General features: G+C 33.2%; 1 protein-coding gene across 2 annotated transcripts in view; it reads right to left on the reverse strand.

Moving 5' to 3' along the window:
* Positions 1–1,373: 1,373 nt before the first annotated feature.
* Positions 1,374–12,519, reverse strand: part of Dhx15 (DEAH-box helicase 15) — a 47,436-nt gene continuing 36,290 nt past the window's right edge. For both annotated transcript variants that reach the window (XM_005318918.5, XM_040292580.2), the window contains exons 9-14: positions 12,286–12,394; positions 11,336–11,527; positions 8,429–8,551; positions 4,936–5,126; positions 2,893–3,062; positions 1,374–1,939 (exon numbers count right to left, since the gene is read on the reverse strand). In XM_005318918.5, coding sequence (XP_005318975.1) covers positions 1,822–1,939; positions 2,893–3,062; positions 4,936–5,126; positions 8,429–8,551; positions 11,336–11,527; positions 12,286–12,394 — 903 coding nt within the window. In that variant the 3' untranslated portion in view covers positions 1,374–1,821. The remainder of the gene's footprint in view (positions 1,940–2,892; positions 3,063–4,935; positions 5,127–8,428; positions 8,552–11,335; positions 11,528–12,285; positions 12,395–12,519) is intronic.

Consider the following 12,519-nt stretch of genomic DNA (forward strand, 5'->3'; position numbering starts at 1 on the left):
TTGGAAAAAAAGCATTGTATAAGCTGAGGGCCAAGGAAGAAAACCTCTTAGCATAATCTTCAAAAAAGATTTCCAAATAGTAGTGTTGATGGTAATTTTAAAATTTATTTATTTCTTGGTTCTATACCAGTTACTGACAGTGTAAATCTGTAGAATGAAGAAAACTGTGACAACTTTGTTGTCTAGTTGCCAAGTCTGTAAGATAAAGGTTAAAGACCATAATTTTAGAAGTCATACCTCAGCCAACAATATGTAAGAAACTCCCGGGTTTGGTTGTATGTGGCCAGTTTAGCAAAACCAGAGGCTGTGGGGCAGATACCACGATGGGGAATGAAGTTCAGCTTGCACTGGTGTCTCCACGTGGTTACTTCCAATGCAGGCTCATAGCTTACAAAATGGACAATGCATTCATAATTCCTGAAACTCATACCAGTATTTAAATGTAATCTAAAACACTATTCCATGGGAACAAAATGAGGTACCTGCAGAAGAATGTAAATCACAGAAGCCACTAGGCATTATTTAGTAACAGTGACCCACAATAAAAAGTATCAGCCTGTAATTTGCCCAACTAAGCCCTTATTATCACATACTAAAAACATTTCCAAGTATATTTAAATCTAACACATCCTATAAACTTTTTCTTGAAATTTAAAAAAAAGGGAGGAGAAAGGGGGAGTCCAGACATTAATGAGTACAGTATTTAGTCTTCAAGTGAAAACAACTGATTTATTATAGAATCTTTGATGGGCCACATCAAACATCCCATTTTTGGTTCCAAAGGGGTATGAATCTGTCTACCGCCTGTTATAGGAAATGGAAGATCAAATTCTTATTTTAACACACTATACAAATGACTTTGTATATTGCATAAAACTTCCAATACTCAAAATTTAGTAAAACTGATCAAGATATACAATACAATATCATTTCCTCCTATCTAATACAAATAAACATGTTTCAGAGGATAGAGTACTTTAAAACGTTTATCTGTTATTAAAAAGATCTGGCAAAAATGCAGTAACAAGATAATGAATTATCAGCTTTATGAAATGAACTGTAAGAAAAAGAGGAACCTATCCTTTCATTCTCTTTCTTAGGATCCAATTTCAAAAGATATTACATACTGTATCTCATTAGATCACATACCAATTAAACTAACATAGATCATAAACTGATTAAACTAACAAAGTGCTACCTACTCTATGCTCTTAAAAATATTGCTTTAACTACTTAGGGAGTATTCCTTGTGGAAAAAAGCTAAGTACGTAATAGTATAATTATAATAAAAAAGAAAAAGCCCCACATTTGGGAAGAGAAGCAGTTATACTTAAAGAGACTAGAATAAAGATACCAAAGGGCTTTGACCAAAATTAGTATAAATAGACTTTATTGAAGTCAGTGCCTCTGTACTGAGACAGAAGATTGTGTCTACATAAGCACAAGTTGTAACATTTCACAACTTCTAAAAGGAATGTCAACAATTACAACGATCATGCATACCATGGTCGATAATCACATTTTAGAAGCATTTTCAACCATTTCTAAAGAAATGCTTAAACATTGTTATATATAGAACTACTTTCAATAAACTGCAAAACATTGATCGACTTTTCCAGTATGAGCTACAGTGTCAACACAAAGGGGAGGCATAAATGTTTAATTTATGAAATCAGAATGGAATATTTACTGTAAAGAAAAATTAAAAAGCTTTCAAATAAAGGCCATTATTGAACCAACGTGAAGAGCACAACTTGAACTTTTGAGTTCATTCATCTTTTAAAGCTGTCCTCTGAATAACTTCAGTTCTAAGCATGGAATTCAGTACTGTGAATATTCCTTGGATTGAAGTTTGGCAATAATGCGGTCCAACTGTCTCTTTGCTTCACACTGTGGGAAATTGCTCATGTCATAATATTGAGGGGCAATTTTCACCAACCTGTCCAGAAGAGGAAAAATAACCAAATTAACATTTAACTCAAGTATCAGGGTTGCATTATAAGCTAGCATTAATCATTAATAAAACTGGTGAATAAAGGCAAATCTACCAATCCAAATCAATGACAAAAATACCACTTTTAGAAATGTACTTAGTGAAATATAAAATTTCTGTGGAATTTATTCTGAACTTTAAAAAAGAACTCCATGATATATTCTTTTAAAAGTGTTCTTTTTGTCCACATGAAGATGTTATATAAGGTTGTTGACTTGATCACTCCAGCTTACTACATCAATCTGCTTATCCAAGATTATAATGCAGGTTCTATGGAAGAAAACATCTTAGCATTCAAATCATTGCATCTTCTCATTTTCAATTTTTTCATAACTATAACTCTAAGCGAAAACAACTATGAATAAACCTGTGTAAGAAAAAATCTGCACAATAAGTAACATCACCCTAAGTGTTTCAGTCCTTGGTAGACATTTCTCATTATTAAGTTACAGAATGGGTTTGGCAAAAACAAATAGATGGAGAAAAAAAAAAACTGGGTTATTTTGCTTAAAATTAAAGTCCATTCTAATCACATTTTAAAAAAGCAAATATGCTAAGATACAAAGAGCAGGTTTTTTTTAATACTTGCATAGCTCCTAAAATACCACCACATATTAAACAGTTAACTTCAATGGGACAAATAAAATATCAGACAGACTTCTGGAACCAGAAAAAACTATGGACTAGAGTTAAGCACAGCAGCAAAGTAACGGCTTCATAGAAACTCTTGATGGTACTCATCCAAATCCTGTCCATATAATGCTTCCACTGTCCTACCACAACAAAGACAGAGATACTGGAGTATAGACTCCTAGTTGAGAACACCAAGTTCTCCAACAAGCAAAGAAAAGACCATGACCCCTGCTGTTATTGTTATATTAAACAAAAACCATGCTTACCATTCTGGCTTGATATCTGTACATGTCCGGATGTAATTCTTTGTCGTTAGAACAAACTCATTATAAAGCACCCATTCAGGCTTGTGGTCAAGAACAGTAGAGGGGTGCAACTGAACCACTTGGTTATCTTTCACAGTTAAGTAATGCCCTGTTCGTTCTAAATGTGCCACCTGAAATCAAAACCCAGTAAATTAACATAATGATTCTAAGAAACTAGTTACAAAAGTATAACTAGTTAGTGTAAATCTAACCACATAACAAAGAAAGGTGGGCTTCATGTTTTGCCTTTTATTCTATAGCTATTCCTATTTATCACTAAAAAAAAAAAAAAATGCTAAAAATCAGCAAAGCACAGGCCAAATTCAACTTACAACCTCTATTTGTCTAAATACCTTCCAATGTTTAGAGCAGAAAAAAAAAATCAGAAGAAAACCATTTTGTGAAGCAAGACAATCACATGAAATTCAAATTTTAGCATTCCGAAGTTTTAGTAGAACACAGAAACACCCATTTGTCTTTGGTTACTGCTCCACTACCAATGATTATGACAGGATTTAATGGGTCCACAGTCATACTTCTATCTGATCCTTCTTGCCTTTAAGACTATCTAAAATGAGCTCTCTAGCACCATGTGCCAACCCTAAAGTAGATAAAAGGGAACAGTTACATCTTCCCTATAATTCTTTTTGTAAAAAATCAAATACCCTGACCAGTGACATCTAATATTTAATTAACAAAGAATCAAAAGATAATTGCCCTTTCCAATTCTAGAATTCTGTGCATAAAGACTGTGTGTGAATAATAGAAAATAAACTCAAGTTCATTCAGTAAATATTTATTAAGTACCCACTAGGTGTTGTATATTACATGGAATGTGCTTACAAGAAACTTGAATATAGCTTTATCAGTCTTTTCAGATATTAACTGCAAACTTAAGAAATGTAAAAAACTAAGCTAGTGCATACAAGTTCATATTTAATAAATAATAATAGGCAAGCATCTGGAAAAAAATTTTTCATGTTCAACTATAGTATTCACCCATTTCTTAATAAACAAAAGATATTTTGCCAACATGAGTATTCTTACTATTATTTTGATTCAAATAGAGATACCCCACAGATCTCCTTTGATCTTTGACTCTAGAATTGTGTTTAATTTCACCAAACTGAGCACAACCGGGGCCTTAATGTTGGCAGTCTGTTTAACAGACAAAGTCAAAGACAAAGATAAAATGAACAATCAAGCAGGAGACAGAACAAACAACTAAAAATCAATCCCAACTTAAGTAATAGACTATTCATTTTCAATTTTATTATTGGAAGATTTTTTTTGAAATTGCCAAACATAGTTTCTCCATGTTTTATACCCCTTAAAATAAAATGCTCACAGTAATTACCCAACACTTTAATTTCAGTTCTGATAGCCTTCCATATTGTACTCTTCAACTAAACTAAATGAAATCTTTTAAATTATTTTTCATCTTTATTGCTTAGGCCAAAAGGCATTTTTCGATTTGCAATGCCCAAGGGTCTTATAAGCAACAACCACTATAAACTATCAATAAAATCTACTCACTGGCAAATTTAAATTTGAGGGTGCTTAGTTTCTAGATAAAGTGAACTGTACTTCTGGATGCACCCAGATTAATTCTTTCCTTTTAGTACTTTTACATTTCCAATTAATATTAAGATCTAGGGAAACCTTAATACATTTACCAAAAGCTGAAACTCATTCACCCCCAGGACCCCCCAAAATTGCCACCAAGTACCCATTTGCTATAACAAAGGCTCCTGGAGTAAAAAATGTGATTCTAACATAACTCAACTACTAACTTTACCACTTAGGACATTAACTTCTTGGTAACTCTTTAGAACAATTTCTAAACACTAATTCAAACAAATTGGATGCAACAACACTTTTAAGATTAACTCTTATTGGTGTTCTTTAGAAACTGACTTTGGCGCTTAGGTGGATTCAAGTGTTTAACAAATCAATTAATATTATGTAAGCATTTAATCATGAATTCTTTTATAATCTACTTACCTGCATAAAATACCCAGTAACCAAAGCTTTTCTTATGTTAATATAATAGTCCCTGCTTGTAAAGTCAGTACTTCTACGAGGCAAATTAAATCTATCCATAATTCGAGATAGCTGCTGGCGTACATTGTCTGCGGACATCAGGGACCGGTAGTTAATGAAGTTGTCATAACACCACTGAACCGACTCATGATCTAAAAAGTTGAAGGAAAGGAAAAACAGGGACCATGAATCATCCACACAGGAATATTTTCTATTAACAAGCAAAATTACATAATCCAGAAAGAAAATTTTACCCATATCATTTTCTTTAATCAACTTTCTAAAGACCTGTATAACCTGTACCATGATTCAAAGTCAGAAACCATTCTAAGAGTTTTAGACTAGTAGATGTCAAAATAATCACCTTTTTGTGAAGAGATTGATCTACCATTAACTAAACCTTGCTATTTTGAAAAGATGGTTTTTTACACAGGGCTAGGTTGAAAAATTTGGTCATGTTATGCCTTGCTAATCTTTAAAGAAAACAGAGCCTTACATTAAGATAATTCAATACAATATAAAAGTTATAAAAATGCAGTGGCTAAGGAGTCAGAAGCAGCAGGATCCTAAGTCTGAGGCCAGCCTCAGCTACTTGAAAGTCTGTCTCAAAAAAAAAAAAAAAAAAAACAGACTAGCTTGGGACGTATGTAGCTCAGTGGTGGAGTGCTCTAGGTTCAGGTCTCACTTAAAGTTAGAAGAGTATAAACTTCAAACAATTATTCTAGGCTATTCTTTAATTATGCTGGACTTAAAGACCACTAAACCTCAAGAGGTTAAAGTTGGATTACAAAACATGTGCCTCTCAGCAGTTTACAAGCAAGGTCTAAAATATAAATGATAAAGTTTTCAAGAAGTCTGAAACTTCAACTCATGTTTAATAAGCAAGCACTTAAAGTAATTTCACATTATCAAAATTATATTTCTCTACTGTAAATCCTGGTAAATTTCCAACTAACCTAGTTCTGCTCATCTAAAGAAAGAGTTCAAAGTAAAGTATCACTAAAAAAATTTTACAATGACATCTTTATGTCCTAAAATCAGTCATGGTAGAAGATTGCATCATTTACTTCACAGGTCCTTAGATAATAAAACTGAGAGGGGTCTTGGGAAATGGGTGGGAATAAAAGGCATAAAATTAGAACCATGTTCATCATTCTCCAATTACTGTGATATAAATTTTTTCATGCTAGAATTCTACCCTTAATAATGCACAACTTTGTCTTTAATAGATTTTTAGAGAAAACAGTAAATTCTTATCCAATACAAAATTAATTTCAGAAATAAGAGGGGAGGTAGAAAATAGATCTTTAATGAGTTGAAATATCCATTAATTCATCAAAAACTAAGATAAAGGACAACCATTTGAAGTTATGCTTTAGAGGTATTTTTATTTGTAACTCCCTTTAAGGAGACAGTTATATCAAATATCAAGTCATTCTCTTTCCTTTGACTTATTAAGGCAAGTATACAGATTTGGGTTAAATGCCATCCTCTGTTTTCACCTCCCCCTGGCAGTGGGAAGTATTCATTAGAAAATTACCCCACATGTAATAACTCAATGCTATAGTTCTAATTCATTCGATACGGGCCCTTTGACTGCACCAGCCATCTTTAGATGTATACAACTTATTTTGACAGAAAACCCCTTACTTAACAAGCCTTACTTAATTTCACCATCTTAAACATTAAATTTTTAATTTCAAATATTGTTCGTATTCATAGCACATAAAAAGCACATATAATGTATATAAAGTAAGCTGTATAAACAGCTTCAGAATATTATTATTCCTTGATATTTCAATTCATCTTCAAAACATCACTATTAAACCCAAATATACTGCCATTCCTAGTTATCAAAAGGTTACATGAGAAAAATATTAATTTCCCAATTTTAAAATAGTCTTTAAAATGTGTTAATAATAGGGTAGAAGGCCACATTGTTACTTCAAAAAATCTTTCAATAATCACTTAAAATAGTATCTTAATAATAACATCAATGGAGATTCTGAGAACCAAGATGGACCGAATCTGTTCCTTTTCTCAAGGGCAGGTTATATGTCCCCTGATCAACCAGTATGATGTTTGGCAAACAGGAATATGGGTTTCTTGAACTGCCGTATCCTGTTAGGGACAGTCTTTAACATCATGCTTCAGCAATAAGTGGACAGGAGAGGGATAAAATAAATACACTGAAATAAACCATGTGCTGGTCTCTACACTGGATTTCTCACCAAGTTTTCTTTGCCTCCCACATTTGCCAGTTTCTTAGATCTGGGAACTGAAGGGCTCCACCCTTTTTTCCCTAATAGTCAGCAATGCTACTCAAATCATACCAGTGTATGTAAGTAGCAACTGTGCAGCAATTTAGGTGCTGTTGTGTTTCACATATTGCCCATCTACCACTTTTAGGCCACCTCTGCACTACTATCACCTATGGAGATATGCCAGTGTCAACAGGCTTAATTTTAGGAATATAAATGGCATTTTAATGAAATAATAAAAATCAGCTCAAATATAAAAGGTACAAAATTGGGAAGAAAACTTTATAAATAAGAAAAATTTTCTTTACAAAACCCCATAAACTCACAAAGTGAATGATAATCTCACAATTTTATATAGGACTACCAGTTTTTGGTTGTATCATACATTAGGTTAGCTTTTGGATATGCAGGAACAAACCTTTTCAGATTCTGTTGCAGTTCATTTCTGTATTGTTCTCCCTTAAGGTTCCCTCTCATTTAACTTTTATAAATGGTATGTTCCAACAAAAGCAGCTAGTGATAATTTGATTATTTCATCATGTGTCTAGAGCAAAATTCACAAAACCTTCTTTCTACTTCCAGACACTTAGGTATAGTTTCCAACTTTTTACTATCATTAATTCTGAGATGAAAATCCTTAATCATAGTTATTTCTGGGTTAAAAAGTATTAAGTTGTTAAGGTAACAGGTTAACACAAAATCTGCTTTTTGTAAAGATCACATAATTTATATTTCAAGCTCCAGTGTATGACTGTGTCACTAAATTCACTCCCACACAGGTAAGGAATTTTTTTTCTTTAATTGTTGCCACCTTTACATTAATGTAAGAAAATGGTACCTTTTTCAACATACACATTTCTATTTTTAAAATAAAAGGAATAGAAATAAAAGAGAGAACAAAGTATACAATAATTAGTATTTCCGTGAAGAATTTATGTAAGTCTTCCATTTTTATCACCTTTATTTTTCAGGATTTTTATAATTGGTGTCTACTACTTTGATTATAAACAAGCAACTTTGAAAAAGATTGACAATTTATACTTTAAATGCTAGTCAGGAGTTTTTCTAAAGTACCTCTGGGTTTCTAATGTAAAGTTGTCAGAGATAATAAATGAAAGTGAGATGACGAAACATCTTATATGCTGGAAATGACATTTAGACAAAAGAGTGCCTTCAATCTAATTTTCACTTACTTTGTTTAAAAGCGTGGTAGACATTCAGCAGTGTCAGATGATCTCCATCTATGTGGGCAAATCTCATCTTGGCCTCATCTGCAGCTTTCTTGGCCTCCGTGGGGCGAACAAAACACTGTGGGACTAAACAAGGTTGGTATGGGCCCAACACAAACGCCCATATCGATGAGTCACGCATTCACAGATAGAGGAACAAGGCCTAGCTAGGTCAGTTCACAGAGCATAGGGCAGGGCAGGATGGCCTCCAACTGCATCTTGGACTGTTTACTACCTTGATTTGGTACATCAACACCTAACCACATCTGTAAGACAAGAGGGTTTCAAAGCTACAGAGTACCTGATTATTTTAACTAGATCTAAAAGTAGGCATCAAAACAGCTATTCTGAAGGCCATCAAGATACTAAAAAGCTCAACTTATTTCAAAAACCAGTGCTGATAGCTCTACCAAAAACCAGAATTATGGTGACAATAGCCTTTTTAGTTCATTTTTTTAAAAGGCCATCAACTGAACCCCTGAATGGCCGTGCAAGTTAGGAAACTACAGTTGCCCACTGCAGAACTAAAACAACTGTGCAACCAGTCTACTGCCATATTTCTATCAGAATTTGTTCCCTCATTCTCCGGCTATTACCAACTGGTGGGTATCACTATTAGCACTGGTGAGCAGAAGCATATGTAAACATAAAGAATATCAAGAAATCTTGAGTTTGATGATAGCAGTAGTGGTGGAAGGTTAAACCGCCTTAGAATTAAGAATATTAAAAAAGGCTGGGATATTCAGCTAGTGTTCCAGCATTTTAATAAAATGATTAGTAAACAAAGCCCCAAGTTTTAAAAAAAAGGCTTATTTGGATCAAAACCTCAAAATAAAAGGAAACTCCATTATTTAAAAAGTTGACAATTAGTCTGAAACAATCATTATTTTCATGGGTCATCAAAATATATAACTACAGTATTTGTTTAGAGCCTCAATATTAATTCACATAAAACTTTTAAGTTGTTACAAAGTGTGCACTACATTTTTTGAAATACAACTTTCCTTAATTCACTTTAGCAATTCCATAGTCATAGAAGCAATATGAAAATAAATACTTAACAAGCTTGGGACTTTTTCAACACATTTTTAAAGCTCTTAAAACTTTATCAGTAAAAAAAAATAAATTATCAGTTCAGATAAAAGATAATGGGAATAATCAACAACAAGATCAAATACAGTGTGAAAAATACTCTTTCCCATACAGTTTCCCCTTTAAAAAGATGCCAAGGTAGCCAATAAAGACAACGAAACATGATCACAGTAAATAATAAGTCTTGCTTAATAAGTGAAGCAAGGTAATTCATAAAGTACAGAAACGTCTCACAGCTGTGAATGTTAATGTAAACTAGCCACCAGAGTTAAATGGGAATGAATAAGCAGTGTCCCATAAGGCCTCTGATATGCACCTAAAAAGTTTTAAAAAATATTTAAGTGGCAATCAAAGCTCAACAGAACTTTTTATTCCATGATTTCTTCCTCACTCCTTATTTTAACACTTTCCACAAATGGCCTGTTTAAAAACTGCTGCACATAAATTTTTATTCTCTAAAAGACGACCACCACTAAACCCTATGTTTTGCACAATTCCTATTACAAATAAGATTGAGCTATAGTTGGAAGATTTTCAACCTCACCACAATGGCAAATATTAAAGAATATTCTAAACTCAAACAATGGTATTATACAGTATGACTATATAACACAAATCATCTGCTAACTCTGGCCCCACACTTTCCCTACAAACTAAAATCTTGGGAAAAGTACAACCCTGAGAATCTAGCAAAACATGTAAGAAAGGCAGACAACAACCTACCACCACCTCCGCGAATGAGACTACAATTTAATTAAATGATTCGATACTGCCCTGCCCATCTGCTCTGAGTCTGATCAGTCATAACTCTGCAAGAAAACATTTTAGCTACTTCTTAAATAAAAAGTTCACACCATTAGAATATACCACGCATCTAAACTAAGCCATAATTTTATATTTAGAAAAAGTTTCAATTTATCCTTTAATTCCATAGAAGATTTTTAAGTACTCGTGGCATTAAATAGTCAAGATCAATACACCACTCCACAATTAGAAGTTAGTTCTCTCCAGTACTGAAACTAGTAGCATACAATATTTAGATTATCAGTAAAAGCTTAATTTTCTATTTTTAGCTGTAAGAATAACCATTTGTTTGTTAACAATATTCCATCTCCTTTTTGGAAAATCTAAATTTCTAAATTACTAATCATCTTGGATTACGTTTTACTACTACTAAAAATAACACAAATTCCTCAACTTAATATTCCAATTTTCAAAAATTAGCAAGTTTATTAGTATATTTCTTTTTACTAACTACTTTCCTGCCATTGTAAAAGAACATTAATATCAGATTATATTTTAAGCCTAAAACTACTTCTAATACTAAATTTGAAATTCAGGTTTGTTTGACTGTCACTGGAATACACATCTTACATGGAGAAAAGGTTCAATTTAAATATATCACAGGCTCACTGAATAGTGCCACGTACTAGAACAAAGTTCTTCTTGTACTTTTCAGTAATAAACCTCGAAGATAGCACTGATGGACCTACCAAAGAATTCAGGTACAATTACATTCAATCTTATTCTTACTGGAATTTTTATTTGCACTCAAGAGAGCCAATGTTTTACTATGTTTTACGCACAAAAACATACTTTACTTCTGTAAGTACTATGTCATTAGGATGCTATTTACAAGGTATTTAGGAAACAAAATGAATTCCTTAAAACCATCTATAAAATCCACTACCATACTAAATATTAAAAAACACAAACAAAAGTGAAGTCCACCCAAACTCTGAAGAGCTGGGCTATTTTTAGTTCCTTTCCCTCTATTACCTGACAACATAGCAGTAATAGATAGGACCTCATTAGAACAGTTGTAGTCACAACTTGCAATAACCATTTTAGCGAGCTGTGGATCTAGAGGAAACTCTGCCATCATGGATCCCAATTCAGTCAGATCTCCATCATCATTTAAAGCAGCCAGATAATTCAAAAGTTCTAAAGCTCTCATCAGAGTTTCAGGAGCTGGGAGGAGTGTGAGAGAAGGCAATCTATTAGACAAGTTGCCTTAAGCAAGCAAAAATGTGACAAAAGTGCAAACTATTATAAGCAATCTCATTTTTCATTTTACAGTGGACCTTACTAGAAACTTGAAACTGTCAAATTCAATTATACAGACATAGTAAGTAAACAATGAATCACACAAAATTACAATTTTTTCCTGTAGTTAAAACTGTCTTTGTCCTAAATGTATGTTAATTTATTAATGCATTTATTAAACTATTTTTCATAAGAAAAATTAGAAAAATGAAATTCTCACATTTTTAAGCCCAGACAAAAACTCAATTAATTTAAACTCCCAGAATAACTTCGAAGGGAGGAAAAAAATGTGCTCATGTATGTCACACCCTTTTTGGGGGGAGGGTACCAGGGACTGAACTTAGGAGCACTTGACCACTGAGCCATATCCCCAGCCTTATTTTGTATTTTATTTAGAGACAGGGTCTGAACTGAATTGCTTAGCACCTCACTTTTTCTAAGGCTGGCTTTGGACTCGTGATCCTCCTGTCTCAGCCTCCCAAGCCACTGGGATTATAGGCATGTGCCACCGTGCCCGGCTATATCACCCTTTTTGTTGTAATGTTACCATTTTAGACTTATCTTGATGCATGCTAGAAGAAATGTTAAGTAAAATGTATTTGATACATATACTAAATAGTATGCCAAGAAACAAAGATTTAATTTTGGTTAAAAGATCTAATAAAATGTATGATAAGCCATACCTGGTGGATCCATAAAATCAAAATGCACCAAATCATCAATACCAAGTTTCTTCAATTGTAACACAACTGATCCTAAATTAGAACGCAAAATCTCAGGATAGGTGTTATCCTAGCGAGGGGGGGGAGGGGAAAAAAAAATTTGTTAGGCTTAACCTTACTAGTCATCCATATAGAGGCAAGAAATCCTATCTCTATTCTCTGTCTCAATAGTTATTTGCTACAGCTCATCTAACT

The sequence above is a fragment of the Ictidomys tridecemlineatus genome, chromosome 9 (genome assembly GCF_052094955.1).
Source record: "Ictidomys tridecemlineatus isolate mIctTri1 chromosome 9, mIctTri1.hap1, whole genome shotgun sequence".
Lineage (NCBI taxonomy): Eukaryota > Metazoa > Chordata > Mammalia > Rodentia > Sciuridae > Ictidomys > Ictidomys tridecemlineatus.